Consider the following 27,901-nt stretch of genomic DNA (forward strand, 5'->3'; position numbering starts at 1 on the left):
CGGAGCGAGAGACGGTCGGGGGCTTCGAGCTCCAGGCCCGGAGACTAGCGCTGGCCAGATGGCGTGCCGAGCTTTGCTCCCACGCCGGCGAGCGCGTCCCCGGGGCTCTCCTGCCGCACTTCACCTCGTGGCGGGAGAGACGGCATGGCAGGCTCTCCTACCGAGCGACGCAGGTGTTCACCGGGCATGGCTGCTTCGGTGTCTACCTGTGTCGCATCGGGCGGGAAGCGACGACGGTGTGCCACCATTGTGGCGCGGAGGAAGACTCGGCGCAGCACACGCTGGAGGAATGTCCCGCCTTTTCAGCGCTGCGCCGAGTCCTAAGACGAGAAGTCGGCCACGACCTCGCACTCTCCAGCCTAGTTGGGGCCATGCTGGAGGGCCCGGGGAAGTGGGCGGCAGCAATCTCTTTCTGCGAGGAGGTTATGTCGCGGAAGGAGGCTGCCGAGCGGGATCGGGAGCTTACAGATCCCGCCCGACGTGCCCGGGGGCGGCGTGCGCGCCCACGCCGAGAAACACCGGGCAGCTGAGAGTAGGCGGGCGGCGGGTGTACCAGTACATGCTGGTTTCATTGCCCGCCGCCCGCCAACAGAGGAGGACGTCCACTGTTGGGGATGGGGGATGACGAGTCGCCTGAAGGAGGCGAGGGTTAACTGTAATCCTCCTCCAATATACTCGTCGTCCCCCCGGCGTCCGCTGTGATCAGGGCGGGGGCCCTGGTCACCTATCGCGCGGTCGCCGTGTCGGGGCGGTGCGGGGTGCGACCCCTCGCGCCGCCGAATTTAAATGGATTTAGGGGGGAGGATTTATTTTATTTCCCCCCGGGAAGCGGCCGGCCATCGTTACCATCCTGATGGCCGGCCAGGCGAGGGGGAGCCGCGGTAGTGTTCTTCAAGAGTTCCCGTGGCTCCCCCGTTGAATCGCCAGCGATCGGTCCTGCGTCCTCAGGTCGCCGTGGAGGTTTTAGTGGGTCAAACCCCACACTACCCTCGTCCCGCTCCCCCGGGCGGGGCGGGGGCGTCTGGCGAGCAGATTTCCTCCACGTAAAATAAAAAAAAAAAAAAAAAAAAAAAAAAAAAGGTTATGTCAAGGTTATGTCAAGGTAGGAAGGATGGGAGGCCGGGGGATTCTCCCTCCGCGTACCGGCCCATTTGTCTCCTGGATGAGGCGGGCAAGATCTTCGAGAAGATCATTGTTGCCCGCCTCTCCAGACACCTGTCCCGCGACGGCCCAGATCTGGCGGACTGCCAGTTTGGCTTCCGGGAGGGGCGATCGACGGTCGACGCAATCGACCGTCTCAAGTCCCTCTCGGACAATGCCGTGGCAAGGGGCGGGGTGTGCTTGGCGGTGTCCATTGACATCGTCAATGCGTTCAACACCCTGCCCTGGTCCGCCATTAGGGAGGCCCTCGTCGATCACCAGGTGCCTCCCTATCTGAGGCGGGTGATCGGGGCCTACCTGCGGGACAGGTGGGTTGAATACCCGGGCCGGTGCGGGATGATACGGAGGGAAGTGGACCGCGGGGTCCCGCAGGGGTCCGTTTTAGGACCGCTCCTGTGGGACCTAGGTTACAACGCGGTCCTGGAAAAGGCCTCCCTGCCCGACGGTGCCACCCTCGTCTGCTACGCGGACGACACGTTGGTGGTCGCCGTCGGGAGTACCTTCGAGAGGACCATCCGTCGAGCAGAGGTTGCGGTGGCAGCCGTCGTCGCGAGGATCCACGATCTGGGGCTGAAAATAGCCCCGGAGAAGGCCGAGGCTGTCTGGTTTCACGGACGGCCTCGGTCTCGGCCACCGGCCAGATCGTGGATCCGGGTTGGAGAAGCCTGCGTCGAGGTGAAGTCCGAGTTGAAATATCTCGGACTGATCCTCGACAGCCACTGGTGCTTCGATGCGCATCTCGACCGTCTCGTCCCCCGAGTCGAAAAGGCGTCGGCCTCTTTGGGCCGCCTGCTGCCCAACCTCGGGGGACCGGGAGATTTGGTGCGCCGCCTATACCTGGGCGTGGTGCGGTCTATGGCCTTATACGGTGCCCCAATATGGGCGCCGTACGTGATGACCAGCCGGCGCAACACGCTATTGTTGCGCCGGCTGCAGAGGCGGATGGCCATCCGCCTCATAAGAGGTTACCGCACCACGTCTACCGTGGCGGCGCTTGCTCTGGCGGGAGAACTTCCCTTCGAGCTTCAGGCGGCGGCGCGCGCCTATGTTTATGGGCGCACAAGCATCGCCAGCCGTGCTCGAGGGGCCCCGCCGGAGCTAGAGACGGTCCAGGGCTTCGAGCTCCAGGCCCGGAGACTAGCGCTCGCCAGATGGCGTGCCGAGCTTTGCTCCCACGCCGGCGAGCGCGTCCCCGGGGCTCTCCTGCCGCACTTCACCTCGTGGCGGGAGAGACGGCATGGCAGGCTCTCCTACCGAGCGACGCAGGTGTTCACCGGGCATGGCTGCTTCGGTGTCTACCTGTGTCGCATCGGGCGGGAAGCGACGACGGTGTGCCACCATTGTGGCGCGGAGGAAGACTCGGCGCAGCACACGCTGGAGGAATGTCCCGCCTTTTCAGCGCTGCGCCGAGTCCTAAAACGGGAAGTCGGTCACGACCTCGCAGTCTCCAGCCTAGTTGGGGCCATGCTGGAGAGCCCGGGGAAGTGGGCGGCAGCAATCTCTTTCTGCGAGGATGTTATGTCGCGGAAGGAGGCTGCCGAGTGGGATCGGGAGCTTACAGATCCCGCCCGACGTGCCCGGGGACGGCGTGCGCGCCCACGCCGAGAAACCCCGGGCAGCTGAGAGTAGGCGGGCGGCGGGTGTACCAGAACATGCTGGTTTCATTGCCCGCCGCCCGCCAACAGAGGAGGACCTCCACTGTTGGGAGTGGGGGATGACGAGTCGCCTGATGGAGGGGAGGGTTAACTGTGATCCTCCTCCAATATACTCGTCGTCCCCCCGGCGGCCGCTGTGATCATGGCGGGGGCCCTGGTCACCTATCGCGCGGTCGCCGTGTCGGGGCGGTGCGGGGTGCGACCCCTCGCGCCGCCGAATTTAAATGGATTTTGGGGGGGAGGATTTATTTTATTTCCCCCCGGGACGCGGCCGGCCATCGTTACCACCTTGATGGCCGGCCAGGCGAGGGGGAGCCGCGGTAGTGTTCTTCAAGAGTTCCCGTGGCTCCCCCGTTGAATCGCCAGCGATCGGTGTAGCGTCCTCAGGTCGCCGTGGAGGTTTTAGTGGGTCGAACCCCACACTACCCTCGTCCCGCTCCCCCGGGCGGGGCGGGGGTGTCTGGCGAGCAGATTTCCTCCACGTAAAATTAAAAAAAAAAAAAAAAAAGGTTATGTCAAGGTTCCCCCCCGTGTCCGCTACCTTGTCGTGGTGGGGGGGCTTCGTGCCCTAATGATCCTCAAGGCTGTGCCGGCGGGGAATTTATTCCCTGGCAGGTTCTACCATGCCGGAGTGGCTTGAGGGGAGGGGCCAACTAAAGTCGGACACATACCGTAAACCTGTGGTCATGTTTTACAGGAACGGGGGTCTTGCCTTAACCGGCCGGGCCGCGAGGATGACAACCTCTCTAAAAAATCCCTAGCCCCAAGCAGTGTTACGCGGTGATGAGGGTGTAGCTGGAGTAAGCGCCAGCTATGGTTGGTGGGTGCACCAATCTTTAGCGGACAACCCCGGGGTACCTGGCGACCCCCGGGTGTATTAGCCTTCCCCGGGTATGGCGGCTCTGCCCGGGGTGACCTTCTTTCCGACCACACTCGTGGGACCAATTATGGATTCTTTTAAACAAATAACCGGGGAGGGGGGAAACGAGCGTGAGGTGGAGGTGCGCGGTCCTATCGTGCGCCTCAAAAGATGTACAGAGCCGGTGTCGCGGAGGCATTCTGCAACACGCGGCAAAAAGAGGACCGCAGCGGGCCTTGGTGAGTGCGATGAGGGGGAGGAGTCAGATTTCTCTGTCTCCTCAAACCACTCATCGCAGAGTGTCCCGGGCTCGTCGTCAGCGAGGAAAAGAGGACGGCCGCCGACGACCGGCGAATATGTTGGCCTCGCAGAGGCCAAACTTAGGCTGGCCGAGGCTTCGCAGCTGGAGGCCGAGGCGAGGGAGGTGGCGGCGATATTCGACCCGGGAGCCCCCGTGCCGAGACCATCGCGGTCGAGCGTCCCGCTCCCGGACGAGACGGATATAGCGGAAAATTTCCGCAACCGTCCGACGCGGGATGTCGCGGCCGCTATATTGGAGAGCCTGGATGAAGTGGCCAGGATCTCCGGCGTGTCAAAGGGGCTGAAGGGCAATTTGGCTCGCGCCCTGAGGGTGGCCGCCTTAAACGGCAGGGTAGGGGTGTCGGAGCTGGCAGTGAGGTCAGCTACCGACGCCACGCGTGTCCTGGAGGCCGAAAATGCAGTTCTCAGGGGGCAAATGACGGAGCTGCAGGCGGAGGTGGCCCAGCTCCGGCAGGTGGTGGAGGCGAGAACGGCTGCTGCCGCAATGCCTCCGCCACGGCGCCCGGGAGAGGGCTCAGTATCGCCGCCGATCGTCGGCGCCCGGGATTGCCATCGCTCCGGGCAAGAAAAGTCCTCGCCACCACCTGCGGCTGCGCCCGCAGATTTTCTGGCGCAAATAGGCGCCCTGATGGACGCCAAATTGGCGTCATTCAGGAAGGAGCTCGCGCCGCGAACGGACTCGGCCCTACGATCGGTGGCCCCTGGACCGTCCGTCCCCTCACAGTCTTCGGACGGGGTGGGGCGGAGGGCGAAGAAGAAAAAGAAAGGTGGGAAATCTGGGGCGGCTATAGCGGCCCAGACGGAGCCCGCTCGACCTCGAGCAGAATTGGCCCCACACTCCGCCGCGCCTCCACCTCAGGAGGCGTGGTCCCAGGTGGTTGGCCGGAAGGCCAAAAAGGCGGCTGCCAAGGCCACTGCGGCCGCGAATAGAAAAGGACGGGTGGTCCCGGCGGCCCCCAGGAAGACACCCCTGCCTCCTCGACCGCCACGCACAGCAGCGGTTACCATAACGGTTCCGTCTGGCGTGGACATTACTTACGCGCAGGCGATGGCCACTGCCAGGTCCAAGGTTGACCTGGCAGAAATTGGCATCGCCTCGCTGAGGCCGCGAAGGGCGGTGACTGGGGGGTTAATTTTGGAGGTCCCTGGCACCGATGGGGCCGCCAAGGCCACCGTCCTCGCCACAAAAGTGGCGGAAGCGCTGGCAGGCACCGGCGTAAAGGTCGCGCGTCCGGTCAAAAAAGCTGACCTTAGGGTGCGCGGCCTGGTCGATTCGACCACGCCGGCGGAGGTCGCTGCGGCTGTTGCCCGCGTGGGCGGGTGCAGCGAGGGGGACGTCAATACCGGCGAAATCCGGGCTTCCCCCTCGGGATTGGGCACCCTCTGGGTCCGATGTCCTGCCGCGGCCGCTCGCAAGGTTGCTGTCGCGGGCCGGATAACTGTCGGCTGGACCCAGGCAGCCGTGGAGGCCCTGAGTGCCCGGCCCCTGCAGTGTTACCGTTGCCTTGGTGTTGGCCACACCAGTCAGCGGTGCACTTCTGCCGAGGATAGGTCCAACTGCTGCTATAGATGCGGCAGTCGGGACCATAAGGTGGCAGCCTGTACGGCCACGCCCAATTGTCCGCTTTGTGCGGGCGCGGGCAAGCCGTCTGGTCACCGCCTCGGGAGCCGGGCATGTCCTGCCGGTGCGGGGCGAGGCAAGGGGGGCGGCCAAAGGTCGTCTGCCAGATTTAATAAAAAAGGGAAGGGAACCACGATGGCCAAGGCAGCGACCACCGTGGCCAGCAACGAAAAGGCGGCACCTCCTGATGCTACCGCCGCACCCGCGGGGGCGGATGGGACCAATAAAGTCCCAGACGCCACCGCATCCGCGGCCGTGACGGCGATGGACACGGCTGTGTAATGGGGCCCCCGGGCCCGATAATACAAGTTAACCTCAACTGCTCGGCCAGAGCGCAGGATCTCATGTTTCAATGCCTGGCCGAGCGGGGTGCCGGGTTGGCAGTCGTGGCGGAGCCGCACAGGGTCCCCAAACATCCACACTGGATGGGGGACTCGATTGGCTCCGCCGCGATTATTTGGGCTGGGAGGCCGGGGTCCCCGCCGTGCTCGCTTATCGAGCGCGGCCTGGGATACGTGGCCGTTGATTGGGGCGGCACCGCGGTTGTGGCGATATACGCACCTCCAAGGTGGTCCCTCGAAGAGTTTGAGCAGTATCTGGACGGGGTAGGGAGATGCGTCTCCCGCTGCCATCCCCGTCCGGTGCTGGTCCTGGGGGACTTTAATGCCAAGGCCACGGCTTGGGGTTCCCCCGGGACTGATTCGAGGGGCCGGGAGGTGCTGGATTGGGCGGCGGGACTGGAGCTCCGTCTTCTGAACACGGGCTCGGTCCATACGTGCGTGCGGCATAACGGGGGGTCCATCGTTGACCTTTCGTGGGCAACGCCCCCGGCCGCGCGCCGTATTACGGGGTGGAGGGTGGCGGAAGGGGTCGAGACGTTGTCTGACCACAGATACATAGTTCTCGACCTCTCCGGCGCCCCACCGTCGACACCCCGTCGTCGCCCCGCCGATGAGGGTTCGCCTCAGCCGCGGTGGGCGCTGAAGCGCCTCGACCAGGACGCTCTGATGGCGGCAGCACACGTCGTGGCCTGGCCAGCAACACCGGCTGGGCCAGTCGACGGGAATGGGGAGGCCCAGTGGTTCCGGGGCGCAATGACGTCGATTTGCGACGTCGCCATGCCCCGGGCCAGGGTCTTCCCGAGGAAGGCGGTGTACTGGTGGTCGCGAGAAATAGCGGAATTACGCACCGAGTGCGTCCGCGAGCGACGCCAGTACGCTCGCGCCCGTCGACGACGACGTACGGACGACGTGCTGGCTGCCCAGCTGTATGGGAGATATCGGGAGAAGGTGGTCGCCCTGCAGCTGGCCATCAGGCGAGCGAAGGACCAGGCCTGGCGCGATCTCCTCGGCTCTCTGAACCGAGATCCGTGGGGGCGCCCATACAAGATGGCATTGGGACGATTACGTCCCTGGGCGCCCCCCGTGACGGAGAGCCTGGATCCGGGGCTGCTCGGGCGGGTCGTGGACGCTTTATTCCCCGTTAGCGGGGAGGCGTTCCGGCCCGTCCCTGAGCCAGAGGAACATGAGTGGTCCCCGGATCTTGAGGTCGCGCCGGAGGAGATGGCCGGGGTCGTCAAATGGCTCCGGGGCAAGAATACCGCTCCGGGGCCGGACGGTATCCCCGGCCGGGTCTGGTTGCTCGCCGCGAGCGTCCTGGGGGAGAGGCTGAGGAGCCTCTACTCTGGGCTCCTGAAGTCGGGGACGTTCCCCGACCTATGGAGAGAAAGTCGGATGGTCCTCTTGAGGAAGGATGGGAGGCCGGGGGATTCTCCCTCCGCGTTCCGGCCCATTTGTCTCCTGGATGAGGCGGGCAAGATCTTCGAGAAGATCATTGTTGCCCGCCTCTCCAGACACCTGTCCCGCGACGGCCCAGATCTGGCGGACTGCCAGTTTGGCTTCCGGGAGGGGCGATCGACGGTCGACGCTATCGACCGTCTCAAGTCCCTCTCGGACAATGCCGTGGCAAGGGGCGGGGTGTGCTTGGCGGTGTCCATTGACATCGTCAATGCGTTCAACACCCTGCCCTGGTCCGCCATTAGGGAGGCCCTCGTCGATCACCAGGTGCCTCCCTATCTAAGGCGGGTGATCGGAGCCTACCTGCGGGACAGGTGGGTTGAATACCCGGGCCGGTACGGGATGATACGGAGGGAAGTAGACCGCGGGGTCCCGCAGGGGTCCGTTTTAGGACCGCTCCTGTGGGACCTTGGTTACAACGCGGTCCTGGAAAAGGCCTCCCTGCCCGACGGTGCCACTCTCGTCTGCTACGCGGACGACACGTTGGTGGTCGCCGTCGGGAGTACCTTCGAGAGGACCATCCGACGAGCAGAGGTTGCGGTGGCAGCCGTCGTCGCGAGGATCCACGATCTGGGGCTGAAAATAGCCCCGGAGAAGGCCGAGGCTGTCTGGTTCCACGGACGGCCTCGGTCTCGGCCACCGGCCAGATCGTGGATCCGGGTTGGACAAGCCTGCGTCGAGGTGAAGTCCGAGTTGAAATATCTCGGACTGATCCTCGACAGCCGCTGGAGCTTCGATGCGCATCTCGACCGTCTCGTCCCCCGAGTCGAAAAGGCCGCGGCCTCTTTGGGCCGCCTGCTGCCCAACCTCGGGGGACCGGGAGATTTGGTGCGCCGCCTATACCTGGGCGTGGTGCGGTCTATGGCCTTATACGGTGCCCCAATATGGGCGCCGTACGTGATGACCAGCCGGCGCAACACGCTGTTGTTGCGCCGGCTGCAGAGGCGGTTGGCCATCCGCCTCATAAGAGGTTACCGCACCACGTCTACCGTGGCGGCGCTTGCTCTGGCGGGAGAACTTCCCTTCGAGCTTCAGGCGGCGGTGCGCGCCTATGTTTACAGGCGCACAAGCATCGCCAGCCGTGCTCGAGGGGCCCCGCCGGAGCGAGAGACGGTCGGGGGCTTCGAGCTCCAGGCCCGGAGACTAGCGCTCGCCAGATGGCGTGCCGAGCTTTGCTCCCACGCCGGCGAGCGCGTTCCCGGGGCTCTCCTGCCACACTTCACCTCGTGGCGGGAGAGACGGCATGGCAGGCTCTCCTACCGAGCGACGCAGGTGTTCACCGGGCATGGCTGCTTCGGTGTCTACCTGTGTCGCATCGGGCGGGAAGCGACGACGGTGTGCCACCATTGTGGCGCGGAGGAAGACTCGGCGCAGCACACGCTGGGGGAATGTCCCGCCTTTTCAGCGCTGCGCCGAGTCCTAAAACGGGAAGTCGGTCACGACCTCGCACTCTCCAGCCTAGTTGGGGCCATGCTGGAGAGCCCGGGAAAGTGGGCGGCAGCAATCTCTTTCTGCGAGGAGGTTATGTCGCGGAAGGAGGCTGCCGAGCGGGATCTGGAGCTTACAGATCCCGCCCGACGTGCCCGGGGACGGCGTGCGCGCCCACGCCGAGAAACCCCGGGCAGCTGAGAGTAGGCGGGCGGCGGGTGTACCAGAATATGCTGGTTTCATTGCCCGCCGCCCGCCAACAGAGGAGGACGTCCACTGTTGGGAGTGGGGGACGACGAGTCGCCTGAGGGAGGCGAGGGTTAACTGTGATCCTCCTCCAATATACTCGTCGTCCCCCCGGCGGCCGCTGTGATCAGGGCGGGGGCCCTGGTCACCTATCGCGCGGTCGCCTTGTCGGGGCGGTGCGGGGTGCGACCCCTCGCGCCGCCGAATTTAAATGGATTTTAGGGGGGAGGATTTATTTTATTTCCCCCCGGGACGCGGCCGGCCATCGTTACCACCTTGATGGCCGGCCAGGCGAGGGGGAGCCGCGGTAGTGTTCTTCAAGAGTTCCCGTGGCTCCCCCGTTGAATCGCCAGCGATCGGTCCTGCGTCCTCAGGTCGCCGTGGAGGTTTTAGTGGGTCAAACCCCACACTACCCTCGTCCCGCTCCCCCGGGCGGGGCGGGGGTGTCTGGCGAGCAGATTTCCTCCACGTAAAATAAAAAAAAAAAAAAAAAAAAGGTTCCCCCCCGTTTCCCGAGGAAGGCAGCGTTTCCCGAGGAAGGCAGTGTACTGGTGGTCGCGCGCGATAGCGGAATTACGCACCGAGTGCGTCCGCGCGCGACGCCAGTACGCTCGCGCCCGTCGACGACGACGTACGGACGACGTGCTGGCTGCCCAACTGTACGGGCGATATCGGGAGAAGGTGGTCGCCCTGCAGCTGGCCATCAGGCGAGCGAAGGACCAGGCCTGGCGCGATCTCCTCGGCTCTCTGAACCGAGATCCGTGGGGGCGCCCATACAAGATGGCATTGGAGCGATTACGTCCCTGGGCGCCACCCGTGACGGAGAGCCTGGATCCGGAGCTGCTCGGGCGGGTCGTGGACGCTTTATTCCCCGTTAGCGGGGAGGTGTCCCGGCCCGTCCCTGAGCCAGAGGAACATGAGTGGTCCCCGGATCTTGAGGTCGCGCCGGAGGAGATGGCCGGGGTCGTCAAACGGCTCCGGGGCAAGAATACCGCCCCGGGGCCGGACGGTATCCCCGGCCGGGTCTGGTTGCTCGCCGCGAGCGTCCTGGGGGAGAGGCTGAGGAGCCTCTACTCTGGGCTCCTGAGGTCGGGGACGTTCCCCGACCTATGGAGAGAAAGTCGGATGGTCCTCTTGAGGAAGGATGGGAGGCCGGGGGATTCTCCCTCCGCGTACCGGCCCATTTGTCTCCTGGATGAGGCGGGCAAGATCTTCGAGAAGATCATTGTTGCCCGCCTCTCCAGACACCTGTCCCGCGACGGCCCCGATCTGGCGGACTGCCAGTTTGGCTTCCGGGAGGGGCGATCGACGGTCGACGCTATCGAGCGTCTCAAGTCCCTCTCGGACAATGCCGTGGCAAGGGGCGGGGTGTGCTTGGCGGTGTCCATTGACATCGTCAATGCGTTCAACACCCTGCCCTGGTCCGCCATTAGGGAGGCCCTCGTCGATCACCGGGTGCCTCCCTATCTGAGGCGGGTGATCGGAGCCTACCTGCGGGACAGGTGGGTCGAATACCCGGGCCGGTACGGGATGATACGGAGGGAAGTGGACCGCGGGGTCCCGCAGGGGTCCGTTTTAGGACCGCTCCTGTGGGACCTGGGTTACAACGCGGTCCTGGAAAAGGCCTCCCTGCCCGACGGTGCCACCCTCGTCTGCTACGCGGACGACACGTTGGTGGTCGCCGTCGGGAGTACCTTCGAGAGGACCATCCGACGAGCAGAGGTTGCGGTGGCAGCCGTCGTTGCGAGGATCCGCGATCTGGGGCTGAAAATAGCCCCGGAGAAGGCCGAGGCTGTCTGGTTTCACGGACGGCCTCGGTCTCGGCCACCGGCCAGATCGTGGATCCGGGTTGGAGAAGCCTGCGTAGAGGTGAAGTCCGAGTTGAAATATCTCGGACTGATCCTCGACAGCCGCTGGAGCTTCGATGCGCATCTCGACCGTCTCGTCCCCCGAGTCGAAAAGGCGGCGGCCTCTTTGGGCCGCCTGCTGCCCAACCTCGGGGGACCGGGAGATTTGGTGCGCCGCCTATACCTGGGCGTGGTGCGGTCTATGGCCTTATACGGTGCCCCAATATGGGCGCCGTACGTGATGACCAGCCGGCGCAACACGCTGTTCTTGCGCCGGCTGCAGAGGCGGATGGCCATCCGCCTTATAAGAGGTTACCGCACCACGTCTACCGTGGCGGCGCTTGCTCTGGCGGGAGAACTTCCCTTCGAGCTTCAGGCGGCGGTGCGCGCCTATGTTTATAGGCGCACAAGCATCGCCAGCCGTGCTCGAGGGGCCCTGCCGGAGCGAGAGATGGTCGAGGGCTTCGAGCTCCAGGCCCGGCGACTAGCGCTCGCCAGATGGCGTGCCGAGCTTTGCTCCCACGCCGGCGAGCGCGTCCCCGGGGCTCTCCTGCCGCACTTCACCTCGTGGCGGGAGAGACGGCATGGCAGGCTCTCCTACCGAGCGACGCAGGTGTTCACCGGGCATGGCTGCTTCGGTGTCTACCTGTGTCGCATCGGGCGGGAAGCGACGACGGTGTGCCACCATTGTGGCGCGGAGGAAGACTCGGCGCAGCACACGCTGGAGGAATGTCCCGCCTTTTCAGCGCTGCGCCGAGTCCTAAAACGGGAAGTCGGCCACGACCTCGCACTCTCCGGCCTAGTTGGGGCCATGCTGGAGAGCCCGGGGAAGTGGGCGGCAGCAATCTCTTTCTGCGAGGAGGTTATGTCGCGGAAGGAGGCTGCCGAGCGGGATCGGGAGCTAACTGATCCCGCCCGACGTGCCCGGGGACGGCGTGCGCGCCCACGCCGAGAAACCCCGGGCAGCTGAGAGTAGGCGGGCGGCGGGTGTACCAGTACATGCTGGTTTCATTGCCCGCCGCCCGCCAACAGAGGAGGACCTGCCCTGTTGTGAGTGGGGGATGGCGATTCGCCTGAAGGAGGCGAGGACTAATTGTAGTCCTCCTCCAACATACTCGTCGTCCCCCTGGCGGCCGCTGTGATCAGGGCGGGGGCCCTGGTCACTTATCGCGCGGTCGCCGTGTCGGGGCGGTGCGGGGTGCGACCCCTCGCGCCGCCGAATTTAAATTTAAATTTAAATGGATTCTAGGGGGAGGATTTATCTCCCCCCGGGACGCGGCCGGCCATCGTTACCATCTTGATGGCCGGCCAGGCGAGGGGGAGCCGCGGTAGTGTTCTTCAAGAGTTCCCGTGGCTCCCCCGTTGAATCGCCAGCGATCGGTCCTGCGTCCTCAGGTCGCCGTGGAGGTTTTAGTGGGTCAAACCCCACACTACCCTCGTCCCGCTCCCCCGGGCGGGGCGGGGGTGTCTGGCGAGCAGATTTCCTCCACGTGAAATAAAAAAAAAAAAAAAAAAAAAAAAAAAAAAAAGGTTCCCCCCCGTGTCCGCTACCTTGTCGTGGTGGGGGGGCTTCGTGCCCTAATGATCCTCAAGGCTGTGCCGGCGGGGAATTTATTCCCTGGCAGGTTCTACCATGCCGGAGTGGCTTGAGGGGAGGGGCCAACTAAAGTCGGACACATACCGTAAACCTGTGGTCATGTTTTACAGGAACGGGGGTCTTGCCTTAACCGGCCGGGCCGCGAGGATGACAACCTCTCTAAAAAATCCCTAGCCCCAAGCAGTGTTACGCGGTGATGAGGGTGTAGCTGGAGTAAGCGCCAGCTATGGTTGGTGGGTGCACCAATCTTTAGCGGACAACCCCGGGTTACCTGGCGACCCCCGGGTGTATTAGCCTTCCCCGGGTATGGCGGCTCTGCCCGGGGTGACCTTCTTTCCGACCACACTCGTGGGACCAATTATGGATTCTTTTAAACAAATAACCGGGGAGGGGGGAAACGAGCGTGAGGTGGAGGTGCGCGGTCCTATCGTGCGCCTCAAAAGATGTACAGAGCCGGTGTCGCGGAGGCATTCTGCAACACGCGGCAAAAAGAGGACCGCAGCGGGCCTTGGTGAGTGCGATGAGGGGGAGGAGTCAGATTTCTCTGTCTCCTCAAACCACTCATCGCAGAGTGTCCCGGGCTCGTCGTCAGCGAGGAAAAGAGGACGGCCGCCGACGACCGGCGAATATGTTGGCCTCGCAGAGGCCAAACTTAGGCTGGCCGAGGCTTCGCAGCTGGAGGCCGAGGCGAGGGAGGTGGCGGCGATATTCGACCCGGGAGCCCCCGTGCCGAGACCATCGCGGTCGAGCGTCCCGCTCCCGGACGAGACGGATATAGCGGAAAATTTCCGCAACCGTCCGACGCGGGATGTCGCGGCCGCTATATTGGAGAGCCTGGATGAAGTGGCCAGGATCTCCGGCGTGTCAAAGGGGCTGAAGGGCAATTTGGCCCGCGCCCTGAGGGTGGCCGCCTTAAACGGCAGGGTAGGGGTGTCGGAGCTGGCAGTGAGGTCAGCTACCGACGCCACGCGTGTCCTGGAGGCCGAAAATGCAGTTCTCAGGGGGCAAATGACGGAGCTGCAGGCGGAGGTGGCCCGGCTCCGGCAGGTGGTGGAAGCGAGAACGGCTGCTGCCGCAATGCCTCCGCCACGGCGCCCGGGAGAGGGCTCAGTATCGCCGCCGATCGTCGGCGCCCGGGATTGCCATCGCTCCGGGCAAGAAAAGTCCTCGCCACCACCTGCGGCTGCGCCCGCAGATTTTCTGGCGCAAATAGGCGCCCTGATGGACGCCAAATTGGCGTCATTCAGGAAGGAGCTCGCGCCGCGAACGGACTCGGCCCTACGATCGGTGGCCCCTGGACCGTCCGTCCCCTCACAGTCTTCGGACAGGGTGGGGCGGAGGGCGAAGAAGAAAAAGAAAGGTGGGAAATCTGGGGCGGCTATAGCGGCCCAGACGGAGCCCGCTCGACCTCGAGCAGAATTGGCCCCACACTCCGCCGCGCCTCCACCTCAGGAGGCGTGGTCCCAGGTGGTTGGCCGGAAGGCCAAAAAGGCGGCTGCCAAGGCCACTGCGGCCGCGAATAGAAAAGGACGGGTGGTCCCGGCGGCCCCCAGGAAGACACCCCTGCCTCCTCGACCGCCACGCACAGCAGCGGTTACCATAACGGTTCCGTCTGGCGTGGACATTACTTACGCGCAGGCGATGGCCACTGCCAGGACCAAGGTTGACCTGGCAGAAATTGGCATCGCCTCGCTGAGGCCGCGAAGGGCGGTGACTGGGGGGTTAATTTTGGAGGTCCCTGGCACCGATGGGGCCGCCAAGGCCACCGTCCTCGCCACAAAAGTGGCGGAAGCGCTGGCAGGCACCGGCGTAAAGGTCGCGCGTCCGGTCAAAAAAGCTGACCTTAGGGTGCGCGGCCTGGTCGATTCGACCACGCCGGCGGAGGTCGCTGCGGCTGTTGCCCGCGTGGGCGGGTGCAGCGAGGGGGACATCAATACCGGCGAAATCCGGGCTTCCCCCTCGGGATTGGGCACCCTCTGGGTCCGATGTCCTGCCGCGGCCGCTCGCAAGGTTGCTGTCGCGGGCCGGATAACTGTCGGCTGGACCCAGGCAGCCGTGGAGGCCCTGAGTGCCCGGCCCCTGCAGTGTTACCGTTGCCTTGGTGTTGGCCACACCAGTCAGCGGTGCACTTCTGCCGAGGATAGGTCCAACTGCTGCTATAGATGCGGCAGTCGGGACCATAAGGTGGCAGCCTGTACGGCCACGCCCAATTGTCCGCTTTGTGCGGGCGCGGGCAAGCCGTCTGGTCACCGCCTCGGGAGCCGGGCATGTCCTGCCGGTGCGGGGCGAGGCAAGGGGGGCGGCCAAAGGTCGTCTGCCAGATTTAATAAAAAAGGGAAGGGAACCACGATGGCCAAGGCAGCGACCACCGTGGCCAGCAACGAAAAGGCGGCACCTCCTGATGCTACCGCCGCACCCGCGGGGGCGGATGGGACCAATAAAGTCCCAGACGCCACCGCATCCGCGGCCGTGACGGCGATGGACACGGCTGTGTAATGGGGCCCCCGGGCCCGATAATACAAGTTAACCTCAACTGCTCGGCCAGAGCGCAGGATCTCATGTTTCAATGCCTGGCCGAGCGGGGTGCCGGGTTGGCAGTCGTGGCGGAGCCGCACAGGGTCCCCAAACATCCACACTGGATGGGGGACTCGATTGGCTCCGCCGCGATTATTTGGGCTGGGAGGCCGGGGTCCCCGCCGTGCTCGCTTATCGAGCGCGGCCTGGGATACGTGGCCGTTGATTGGGGCGGCACCGCGGTTGTGGCGATATACGCACCTCCAAGGTGGTCCCTCGAAGAGTTTGAGCAGTATCTGGACGGGGTAGGGAGATGCGTCTCCCGCTGCCATCCCCGTCCGGTGCTGGTCCTGGGGGACTTTAATGCCAAGGCCACGGCTTGGGGTTCCCCCGGGACTGATTCGAGGGGCCGGGAGGTGCTGGATTGGGCGGCGGGACTGGAGCTCCGTCTTCTGAACACGGGCTCGGTCCATACGTGCGTGCGGCATAACGGGGGGTCCATCGTTGACCTTTCGTGGGCAACGCCCCCGGCCGCGCGCCGTATTACGGGGTGGAGGGTGGCGGAAGGGGTCGAGACGTTGTCTGACCACAGATACATAGTTCTCGACCTCTCCGGCGCCCCACCATCGACACCCCGTCGTCGCCCCGCCGATGAGGGTTCGCCTCAGCCGCGGTGGGCGCTGAAGCGCCTCGACCAGGACGCTCTGATGGCGGCAGCACACGTCGTGGCCTGGCCAGCAACACCGGCTGGGCCAGTCGACGGGAATGGGGAGGCCCAGTGGTTCCGGGGCGCAATGACGTCGATTTGCGACGTCGCCATGCCCCGGGCCAGGGTCTTCCCGAGGAAGGCGGTGTACTGGTGGTCGCGAGAAATAGCGGAATTACGCACCGAGTGCGTCCGCGCGCGACGCCAGTACGCTCGCGCCCGTCGACGACGACGTACGGACGACGTTCTGGCTGCCCAGCTGTACGGGCGATATCGGGAGAAGGTGGTCGCCCTGCAGCTGGCCATCAGGCGAGCGAAGGACCAGGCCTGGCGCGATCTTCTCGGCTCTCTAAACCGAGATCCGTGGGGGCGCCCATACAAGATGGCATTGGGACGATTGCGTCCCTGGGCGCCCCCCGTGACGGAGAGCCTGGATCCGGGGCTGCTCGGGCGGGTCGTGGACGCTTTATTCCCCGTTAGCGGGGAGGCGTCCCGGCCTGTCCCTGAGCCAGAGGAACATGAGTGGTCCCCGGATCTTGAGGTCGCGCCGGAGGAGATGGCCGGGGTCGTCAAATGGCTCCGGGGCAAGAATACCGCCCCGGGGCCGGACGGTATCCCCGGCCGGGTCTGGCTGCTCGCCGCGAGCGTCCTGGGCGAGAGGCTGAGGAGCCTCTACTCTGGGCTCCTGAGGTCGGGGACGTTCCCCGACCTATGGAGAGAAAGTCGGATGGTCCTCTTGAGGAAGGATGGGAGGCCGGGGGATTCTCCCTCCGCGTACCGGCCCATTTGTCTCCTGGATGAGGCGGGCAAGATCTTCGAGAAGATTATTGTTGCCCGCCTCTCCAGACACCTGTCCCGCGACGGCCCAGATCTGGCGGACTGCCAGTTTGGCTTCCGGGAGGGGCGATCGACGGTCGACGCTATCGGCCGTCTCAAGTCCCTCTCGGACAATGCCGTGGCAAGGGGCGGGGTGTGCTTGGCGGTGTCCATTGACATCGTCAATGCGTTCAACACCCTGCCCTGGTCCGCCATTAGGGAGGCCCTCGTCGATCACCAGGTGCCTCCCTATCTGAGGCGGGTGATCGGGGCCTACCTGCGGGACAGGTGGGTTGAATACCCGGGCCGGTGCGGGATGATACGGAGGGAAGTGGACCGCGGGGTCCCGCAGGGGTCCGTTTTAGGACCGCTCCTGTGGGACCTGGGTTATAACGCGGTCCTGGAGAAGGCCTCCCTGCCCGACGGTGCCACCCTCGTCTGCTACGCGGACGACACGTTGGTGGTCGCCGTCGGGAGTACCTTCGAGAGGACCATCCGACGAGCAGAGGTTGCGGTGGCAGCCGTCGTCGCGAGGATCCGCGATCTGGGGCTGAAAATAGCCCCGGAGAAGGCCGAGGCTGTCTGGTTTCACGGACGGCCTCGGTCTCGGCCACCGGCCAGATCGTGGATCCGGGTTGGAGAAGCCTGCGTCGAGGTGAAGGCCGAGTTGAAATATCTCGGACTGATCCTCGACAGCCACTGGTGCTTCGATGCGCATCTCGACCGTCTCGTCCCCCGAGTCGAAAAGGCGGCGGCCTCTTTGGGCCGCCTGCTGCCCAACCTCGGGGGACCGGGAGATTTGGTGCGCCGCCTATACCTGGGCGTGGTGCGGTCTATGGCCTTATACGGTGCCCCAATCTGGGCGCCGTACGTGATGACCAGCCGGCGCAACACGCTGTTGTTGCGCCGGCTGCAGAGGCGGATGGCCATCCGCCTCATAAGAGGTTACCGCACCGCGTCTACCGTGGCGGCGCTTGCTCTGGCGGGAGAACTTCCCTTCGAGCTTCAGGCGGCGGTGCGCGCCTATGTTTACAGGCGCACTAGCATCGCCAGCCGTGCTCGGGGGTCCCCGCCGGAGCGAGAGACGGTCGAGGGCTTCGAGCTCCAGGCCCGGCGACTAGCGCTCGCCAGATGGCGTGCCGAGCTTTGCTCCCACGCCGGCGAGCGCGTCCCCGGGGCTCTCCTGCCGCACTTCACCTCGTGGCGGGAGAGACGGCATGGCAGGCTCTCCTACCGAGCGACGCAGGTGTTCACCGGGCATGGCTGCTTCGGTGTCTACCTGTGTCGCATCGGGCGGGAAGCGACGACGGTGTGCCACCATTGTGGCGCGGAGGAAGACTCGGCGCAGCACACGCTGGAGGAATGCCCCGCCTTTTCAGCGCTGCGCCGAGTCCTAAAACGAGAAATCGGCCACGACCTCGCACTCTCCAGCCTAGTTGGGGCCATGCTGGAGAGCTCGGAGAAGTGGGCGGCAGCAATCTCTTTCTGCGAGGAGGTTATGTCGCGGAAGGAGGCTGCCGAGCGGGATCGGGAGCTTACAGATCCCGCCCGACGTGCCCGGGGACGGCGTGCGCGCCCACGCCGAGAAACCCCGGGCAGCTGAGAGTAGGCGGGCGGCGGGTGTACCAGAATATGCTGGTTTCATTGCCCGCCGCCCGCCAACAGAGGAGGACGTCCACTTTTGGGAGTGGGGGATGACGAGTCGCCTGAAGGAGGCGAGGGTTAACTGTAATCCTCCTCCAATATACTCAACGTCCCCCCGGCGGCCGCTGTGATCAGGGCGGGGGCCCTGGTCACCTATCGCGCGGTCGCCGTGTCGGGGCGGTGCGGGGTGCGACCCCTCGCGCCGCCGAATTTAAATCGATTTAGGGGGGAGGATTTATTTTATTTCCCCCCGGGACGCGGCCGGCCATCGTTACCATCTTGATGGCCGGCCAGGCGAGGGGGAGCCGCGGTAGTGTTCTTCAAGAGTTCCCGTGGCTCCCCCGTTGAATCGCCAGCGATCGGTCCTGCGTCCTCAGGTCGCCGTGGAGGTTTTAGTGGGTCAAACCCCACACTACCCTCGTCCCGCTCCCCCGGGCGGGGCGGGGGTGTCTGGAGAGCAGATTTCCTCCACGTAAAATAAAAAAAAAAAAAAAATAAGGTTATGTCAAGGTTTGGCCTCGCAGAGGCCAAACTTAGGCTGGCCGAGGCTTCGCAGCTGGAGGCCGAGGCGAGGGAGGTGGCGGCGATATTCGACCCGGGAGCCCCCGTGCCGAGACCATCGCGGTCGAGCGTCCCGCTCCCGGACGAGACGGATATAGCGGAAAATTTCCGCAACCGTCCGACGCGGGATGTCGCGGCCGCTATATTGGAGAGCCTGGATGAAGTGGCCAGGATCTCCGGCGTGTCAAAGGGGCTGAAGGGCAATTTGGCCCGCGCCCTGAGGGTGGCCGCCTTAAACGGCAGGGTAGGGGTGTCGGAGCTGGCAGTGAGGTCAGCTACCGACGCCACGCGTGTCCTGGAGGCCGAAAATGCAGTTCTCAGGGGGCAAATGACGGAGCTGCAGGCGGAGGTGGCCCGGCTCCGGCAGGTGGTGGAGGCGAGAACGGCTGCTGCCGCAATGCCTCCGCCACGGCGCCCGGGAGAGGGCTCAGTATCGCCGCCGATCGTCGGCGCCCGGGATTGCCATCGCTCCGGGCAAGAAAAGTCCTCGCCACCACCTGCGGCTGCGCCCGCAGATTTTCTGGCGCAAATAGGCGCCCTGATGGACGCCAAATTGGCGTCATTCAGGAAGGAGCTCGCGCCGCGAACGGACTCGGCCCTACGATCGGTGGCCCCTGGACCGTCCGTCCCCTCACAGTCTTCGGACGGGGTGGGGCGGAGGGCGAAGAAGAAAAAGAAAGGTGGGAAATCTGGGGCGGCTATAGCGGCCCAGACGGAGCCCGCTCGACCTCGAGCAGAATTGGCCCCACACTCCGCCGCGCCTCCACCTCAGGAGGCGTGGTCCCAGGTGGTTGGCCGGAAGGCCAAAAAGGCGGCTGCCAAGGCCACTGCGGCCGCGAATAGAAAAGGACGGGTGGTCCCGGCGGCCCCCAGGAAGACACCCCTGCCTCCTCGACCGCCACGCACAGCAGCGGTTACCATAACGGTTCCGTCTGGCGTGGACATTACTTACGCGCAGGCGATGGCCACTGCCAGGTCCAAGGTTGACCTGGCAGAAATTGGCATCGCCTCGCTGAGGCCGCGAAGGGCGGTGACTGGGGGGTTAATTTTGGAGGTCCCTGGCACCGATGGGGCCGCCAAGGCCACCGTCCTCGCCACAAAAGTGGCGGAAGCGCTGGCAGGCACCGGCGTAAAGGTCGCGCGTCCGGTCAAAAAAGCTGACCTTAGGGTGCGCGGCCTGGTCGACTCGACCACGCCGGCGGAGGTCGCTGCGGCTGTTGCCCGCGTGGGCGGGTGCAGCGAGGGGGACATCAATACCGGCGAAATCCGGGCTTCCCCCTCGGGATTGGGCACCCTCTGGGTCCGATGTCCTGCCGCGGCCGCTCGCAAGGTTGCTGTCGCGGGCCGGATAACTGTCGGCTGGACCCAGGCAGCCGTGGAGGCCCTGAGTGCCCGGCCCCTGCAGTGTTACCGTTGCCTTGGTGTTGGCCACACCAGTCAGCGGTGCACTTCTGCCGAGGATAGGTCCAACTGCTGCTATAGATGCGGCAGTCGGGACCATAAGGTGGCAGCCTGTACGGCCACGCCCAATTGTCCGCTTTGTGCGGGCGCGGGCAAGCCGTCTGGTCACCGCCTCGGGAGCCGGGCATGTCCTGCCGGTGCGGGGCGAGGCAAGGGGGGCGGCCAAAGGTCGTCTGCCAGATTTAATAAAAAAGGGAAGGGAACCACGATGGCCAAGGCAGCGACCACCGTGGCCAGCAACGAAAAGGCGGCACCTCCTGATGCTACCGCCGCACCCGCGGGGGCGGATGGGACCAATAAAGTCCCAGACGCCACCGCATCCGCGGCCGTGACGGCGATGGACACGGCTGTGTAATGGGGCCCCCGGGCCCGATAATACAAGTTAACCTCAACTGCTCGGCCAGAGCGCAGGATCTCATGTTTCAATGCCTGGCCGAGCGGGGTGCCGGGTTGGCAGTCGTGGCGGAGCCGCACAGGGTCCCCAAACATCCACACTGGATGGGGGACTCGATTGGCTCCGCCGCGATTATTTGGGCTGGGAGGCCGGGGTCCCCGCCGTGCTCGCTTATCGAGCGCGGCCTGGGATACGTGGCCGTTGATTGGGGCGGCACCGCGGTTGTGGCGATATACGCACCTCCAAGGTGGTCCCTCGAAGAGTTTGAGCAGTATCTGGACGGGGTAGGGAGATGCGTCTCCCGCTGCCATCCCCGTCCGGTGCTGGTCCTGGGGGACTTTAATGCCAAGGCCACGGCTTGGGGTTCCCCCGGGACTGATTCGAGGGGCCGGGAGGTGCTGGATTGGGCGGCGGGACTGGAGCTCCGTCTTCTGAACACGGGCTCGGTCCATACGTGCGTGCGGCATAACGGGGGGTCCATCGTTGACCTTTCGTGGGCAACGCCCCCGGCCGCGCGCCGTATTACGGGGTGGAGGGTGGCGGAAGGGGTCGAGACGTTGTCTGACCACAGATACATAGTTCTCGACCTCTCCGGCGCCCCACCATCGACACCCCGTCGTCGCCCCGCCGATGAGGGTTCGCCTCAGCCGCGGTGGGCGCTGAAGCGCCTCGACCAGGACGCTCTGATGGCGGCAGCACACGTCGTGGCCTGGCCAGCAACACCGGCTGGGCCAGTCGACGGGAATGGGGAGGCCCAGTGGTTCCGGGGCGCAATGACGTCGATTTGCGACGTCGCCATGCCCCGGGCCAGGGTCTTCCCGAGGAAGGCGGTGTACTGGTGGTCGCGAGAAATAGCGGAATTACGCACCGAGTGCGTCCGCGCGCGACGCCAGTACGCTCGCGCCCGTCGACGACGACGTACGGACGACGTGCTGGCTGCCCAGCTGTATGGGAGATATCGGGAGAAGGTGGTCGCCCTGCAGCTGGCCATCAGGCGAGCGAAGGACCAGGCCTGGCGCGATCTCCTCGGCTCTCTGAACCGAGATCCGTGGGGGCGCCCATACAAGATGGCATTGGGACGATTACGTCCCTGGGCGCCCCCCGTGACGGAGAGCCTGGATCCGGGGCTGCTCGGGCGGGTCGTGGACGCTTTATTCCCCGTTAGCGGGGAGGCGTTCCGGCCCGTCCCTGAGCCAGAGGAACATGAGTGGTCCCCGGATCTTGAGGTCGCGCCGGAGGAGATGGCCGGGGTCGTCAAATGGCTCCGGGGCAAGAATACCGCTCCGGGGCCGGACGGTATCCCCGGCCGGGTCTGGTTGCTCGCCGCGAGCGTCCTGGGGGAGAGGCTGAGGAGCCTCTACTCTGGGCTCCTGAAGTCGGGGACGTTCCCCGACCTATGGAGAGAAAGTCGGATGGTCCTCTTGAGGAAGGATGGGAGGCCGGGGGATTCTCCCTCCGCGTTCCGGCCCATTTGTCTCCTGGATGAGGCGGGCAAGATCTTCGAGAAGATCATTGTTGCCCGCCTCTCCAGACACCTGTCCCGCGACGGCCCAGATCTGGCGGACTGCCAGTTTGGCTTCCGGGAGCGGCGATCGACGGTCGACGCTATCGACCGTCTCAAGTCCCTCTCGGACAATGCCGTGGCAAGGGGCGGGGTGTGCTTGGCGGTGTCCATTGACATCGTCAATGCGTTCAACACCCTGCCCTGGTCCGCCATTAGGGAGGCCCTCGTCGATCACCAGGTGCCTCCCTATCTGAGGCGGGTGATCGGGGCCTACCTGCGGGACAGGTGGGTTGAATACCCGGGCCGGTACGGGGTGATACGGAGGGAAGTGGACCGCGGGGTCCCGCAGGGGTCCGTTTTAGGACCGCTCCTGTGGGACCTGGGTTACAACGCGGTCCTGGAAAAGGCCTCCCTGCCCGACGGTGCCACCCTCGTCTGCTACGCGGACGACACGTTGGTGGTCGCCGTCGGGAGTACCTTCGAGAGGACCATCCGACGAGCAGCGGTTGCGGTGGCAGCCGTCGTCGCGAGGATCCGCGATCTGGGGCTGAAAATAGCCCCGGAGAAGGCCGAGGCTGTCTGGTTTCACGGACGGCCTCGGTCTCGGCCACCGGCCAGATCGTGGATCCGGGTTGGAGAAGCCTGCGTCGAGGTGAAGTCCGAGTTGAAATATCTCGGACTGATCCTCGACAGCCGCTGGAGCTTCGATGCGCATCTCGACCGTCTCGTCCCCCGAGTCGAAAAGGCGGCGGCCTCTTTGGGCCGCCTGCTGCCCAACCTCGGGGGACCGGGAGATTTGGTGCGCCGCCTATACCTGGGCGTGGTGCGGTCTATGGCCTTATACGGTGCCCCAATCTGGGCGCCGTACGTGATGACCAGCCGGCGCAACACGCTGTTGTTGCGCCGGCTGCAGAGGCGGATGGCCATCCGCCTCATAAGAGGTTACCGCACCACGTCTACCGTGGCGGCGCTTGCTCTGGCGGGAGAACTTCCCTTCGAGCTTCAGGCGGCGGTGCGCGCCTATGTTTATGGGCGCACAAGCATCGCCAGCCGTGCTCGAGGGGCCCCGCCGGAGCGAGAGACGGTCGAGGGCTTCGAGCTCCAGGCCCGGAGACTAGCGCTGGCCAGATGGCGTGCCGAGCTTTGCTCCCACGCCGGCGAGCGCGTCCCCGGGGCTCTCCTGCCGCACTTCACCTCGTGGCGGGAGAGACGGCATGGCAGGCTCTCCTACCGAGCGACGCAGGTGTTCACCGGGCATGGCTGCTTCGGTGTCTACCTGTGTCGCATCGGGCGGGAAGCGACGACGGTGTGCCACCATTGTGGCGCGGAGGAAGACTCGGCGCAGCACACGCTGGAGGAATGTCCCGCCTTTTCAGCGCTGCGCCGAGTCCTAAAACGGGAAGTCGGTCACGACCTCGCACTCTCCAGCCTAGTTGGGGCCATGCTGGAGAGCCCGGGGAAGTGGGCGGCAGCAATCTCTTTCTGCGAGGATGTTATGTCGCGGAAGGAGGCTGCCGAGCGGGATCGGGAGCTTACAGATCCCGCCCGACGTGCCCGGGGACGGCGTGCGCGCCCACGCCGAGAAACCCCGGGCAGCTGAGAGTAGGCGGGCGGCGGGTGTACCAGAACATGCTGGTTTCATTGCCCGCCGCCCGCCAACAGAGGAGGACCTCCACTGTTGGGAGTGGGGGATGACGAGTCGCCTGATGGAGGGGAGGGTTAACTGTGATCCTCCTCCAATATACTCGTCGTCCCCCCGGCGGCCGCTGTGATCAGGGCGGGGGCCCTGGTCACCTATCGCGCGGTCGCCGTGTCGGGGCGGTGCGGGGTGCGACCCCTCGCGCCGCCGAATTTAAATTTAAATGGATTCTAGGGGGGAGGATTTATCTCCCCCCGGGACGCGGCCGGCCATCGTTACCATCTTGATGGCCGGCCAGGCGAGGGGGAGCCGCGGTAGTGTTCTTCAAGAGTTCCCGTGGCTCCCCCGTTGAATCGCCAGCGATCGGTCCTGCGTCCTCAGGTCGCCGTGGAGGTTTTAGTGGGTCAAACCCCACACTACCCTCGTCCCGCTCCCCCGGGCGGGGCGGGGGTGTCTGGCGAGCAGATTTCCTCCACGTAAAATAAAAAAAAAAAAAAAAAAGGTTATGTCAAGGTCCACCATTGTGGCGCGGAGGAAGACTCGGCGCAGCACACGCTGGAGGAATGTCCCGCCTTTTCAGCGCTGCGCCGAGTCCTAAAACGGGAAGTCGGTCACGACCTCGCACTCTCCAGCCTAGTTGGGGCCATGCTGGAGAGCCCGGGGAAGTGGGCGGCAGCAATCTCTTTCTGCGAGGATGTTATGTCGCGGAAGGAGGCTGCCGAGCGGGATCGGGAGCTTACAGATCCCGCCCGACGTGCCCGGGGACGGCGTGCGCGCCCACGCCGAGAAACCCCGGGCAGCTGAGAGTAGGCGGGCGGCGGGTGTACCAGAACATGCTGGTTTCATTGCCCGCCGCCCGCCAACAGAGGAGGACCTCCACTGTTGGGAGTGGGGGATGACGAGTCGCCTGATGGAGGGGAGGGTTAACTGTGATCCTCCTCCAATATACTCGTCGTCCCCCCGGCGGCCGCTGTGATCATGGCGGGGGCCCTGGTCACCTATCGCGCGGTCGCCGTGTCGGGGCGGTGCGGGGTGCGACCCCTCGCGCCGCCGAATTTAAATGGATTTTAGGGGGGAGGATTTATTTTATTTCCCCCCGGGACGCGGCCCGCCATCGTTACCATCCTGATGGCCGGCCAGGCGAGGGGGAGCCGCGGTAGTGTTCTTCAAGAGTTCCCGTGGCTCCCCCGTTAAATCGCCAGCGATCGGTCCTGCGTCCTCAGGTCGCCGTGGAGGTTTTAGTGGGTCGATCCCCACACTACTCTCGTCCCGCTCCCCCGGGCGGGGCGGGGGTGTCTGGCGAGCAGATTTCCTCCACGTAAAAATAAAAAAAAAAAAAAGGTTATGTCAAGGTTCCCCCCCATGTCCGCTACCTTGTCGTGGTGGGGGGGCTTCGTGCCCTAATGATCCTCAAGGCTGTGCCGGCGGGGAATTTATTCCCTGGCAGGTTCTACCATGCCGGAGTGGCTTGAGGTGAGGGGCCAACTAAAGTCGGACACATACCGTAAACCTGTGGTCATGTTTTACAGGAACGGGGGTCTTGCCTTAACCGGCCGGGCCGCGAGGATGACAACCTCTCTAAAAAATCCCTAGCCCCAAGCAGTGTTGCGCGGTGATGAGGGTGTAGCTGGACTAAGCGCCAGCTATGGTTGGTGGGTGCACCAATCTTTAGCGGACAACCCCGGGGTACCTGGCGACCCCCGGGTGTATTAGCCTTCCCCGGGTATGGCGGCTCTGCCCGGGGTGACCTTCTTTCCGACCACACTCGTGGGACCAATTATGGATTCTTTTTCACAAACAACCGGGGAGGGGGGATACGAGCGTGAGGGGGAGGTGCGCGGGCCTATCGTGCGCCTCAAAAGATGCACAGAGCCGGTGTCGCGGAGGCATTCGGCGACACGCGGCAAAAAGAGGACCGCAGCGGGCCTTGGTGAGTGCGATGAGGGGGAGGAGTCAGATTTCTCTGTCTCCTCCCACCACTCATCGCAGAGTGTCCCGGGCTCGTCGTCAGCGAGGAAGAGAGGACGGCCGCCGACGACCGGCGAATATGTTGGCCTCGCAGAGGCCAAACTTAGGCTGGCCGAGGCCTCGCAGTTGGAGGCCGAGGCAAGGGAGGTGGCGGCGATATTCGACCCGGGTGCCCCCGTGCCGAGACCATCGCGGTCGAGCGTTCCGCTCCCGGACGAGACGGATATCGCGGAAAATTTCCGCAACCGTCCGACGCGGGATGTCGCGGCCGCTATATTGGAGAGCCTGGATGAGGTGGCCAGGATCTCCGGCGTTTCGAAGGGGCTGAAGGGCAACTTGGCCCGCGCCCTGAGGGTGGCCGCCTTAAACGGCAGGGTAGGGGTGTCCGAGCTGGCAGTGAGGTCAGCTACCGACGCCACGCGTGTCCTGGAGGCCGAAAATGCCGTCCTCAGGGGGCAAATGACGGAGCTGCAGGCGGAGGTAGCCCGGCTCCGGCAGGTGGTGGAGGCGAGAACGGCTGCTGCTGCAATGCCCCCGCCGCCACGCCCGGGAAAGGGCTCAGTATCGCTGCCGATCGTCGACGCCCGGGATTGCCATCGCTCCGGGCAAGAAAAGTCCTCGCCACCACCTGCGGCTGCGCCCGCAGATTTTCTGGCGCAAATAGGCGCCCTGATAGACGCCAAATTGGCGTCATTCAGGAAGGAGCTCGCGCCGCGAACGGACTCGGCCCTACGATCGGTGGCCCCTGGGCCGTCCGTCCCCTCACAGTCTTCGGACAAGGTGGGGCGGAGGGCGAAGAAGAAAAAGAAAGGTGAGAAAGCTGGGGCGGCTAAAGCGGCCCAGACGAAGCCCGCTCGACCGCGAGCAGAATTGGCCCCACCCTCCGCCGCGCCTCCACCCCAGGAGGCGTGGTCTCAGGTGGTTGGCCGGAAGGTCAAAAAGGCGGCAGCCAAGGCCACTGCGGCCGCGAATAGAAAAGGACGGGTGGTCCCGGCGGCCCCCAGGAAGACACCCCTGCCTCCTCGACCGCCACGCACAGCAGCGGTTACCATAACGGTTCCGTCTGGCGTGGACATTACTTACGCGCAGGCGATGGCCACTGCCAGGTCCAAGGTGGACCTGGCAGAAATTGGCATCGCCTCGCTGAGGCCGCGAAGGGCGGTGACTGGGGGGTTAATTTTGGAGGTCCCTGGTACCGATGGGGCCGCCAAGGCCACCGTCCTCGCCACAAAAGTGGCGGAAGCGCTGGCAGGCACCGGCGTCAAGGTCGCGCGTCCGGTCAAAAAAGCTGACCTTAGGGTGCGCGGCCTGGTCGATTCGACCACGCCGGCGGAGGTCGCTGCGGCTGTTGCCCGCGTGGGCGGGTGCAGCGAGGGGGACATCAATACCGGCGAAATCCGGTCTTCCCCCTCGGGATTGGGCACCCTCTGGGTCCGATGTCCTGCCGCGGCCGCTCGCAAGGTTGCTGTCGCGGGCCGGATAACCGTCGGCTGGACCCATGCAGCCGTGGAGGCCCTGAGTGCCCGGCCTCTGCAGTGTTACCGTTGCCTTGATGTTGGCCACACCAGTCAGCGGTGCACTTCTGCCGAGGATAGGTCCGACTGCTGCTATAGATGCGGCAGTCGGGACCATAAGGTGGCAGCCTGTACGGCCACGCCCAATTGTCCGCTTTGTGCGGGCGCGGGCAGGCCTTCTGGTCACCGCCTCGGCGGCCGGGCGTGTCCTGTCAGTGCGAGGCGAGGCAAGGTAGGCGGCCAAAGGTCGTCTGCCAGATTCAATAAAAAAGGGAGGGAAACCACGATGGCCAAGGCAGCGACCACCGTGGCCAGCAACGAAAAGGCGGCACCGCCTGATGCTACCGCCGCACCCGCGGGGGCGAATGGGGCCACTAAAGTCCCTGACGCCACCGCATCCGCGGCCGTGACGGCGATGGACACGGCTGTGTAATGGGGCCCCCGGGCCCGATAATACAAGTTAACCTCAACTGCTCGGTCAGAGCGCAGGATCTCCTGTTTCAATGCCTGGCCGAGCGGGGTGCCGGGTTGGCAGTCGTGGCGGAGCCGCACAGGGTCCCCAAACATCCACACTGGATGGGGGACTCGATTGGCTCCGCCGCGATTATTTGGGCTGGGAGGTCGGGGTCCCCGCCGTGCTCGGTTATCG

General features: G+C 64.9%; 1 protein-coding gene across 1 annotated transcript in view; it reads left to right on the top strand.

The window, feature by feature from the left end:
- LOC143261234 (uncharacterized) overlaps positions 1-27,901 on the top strand; it is a 128,241-nt gene that overhangs the window by 80,449 nt on the left and 19,891 nt on the right. Inside the window, exon 3 of the mRNA XM_076527804.1 lies at positions 16,011-17,622. Within this exon, the coding sequence (XP_076383919.1) occupies positions 16,011-17,622 (1,612 nt within the window). The remainder of the gene's footprint in view (positions 1-16,010; positions 17,623-27,901) is intronic.

The sequence above is a fragment of the Megalopta genalis genome, unplaced genomic scaffold (genome assembly GCF_051020955.1).
Source record: "Megalopta genalis isolate 19385.01 unplaced genomic scaffold, iyMegGena1_principal scaffold0043, whole genome shotgun sequence".
Classification (NCBI taxonomy): Eukaryota; Metazoa; Arthropoda; class Insecta; order Hymenoptera; family Halictidae; genus Megalopta; species Megalopta genalis.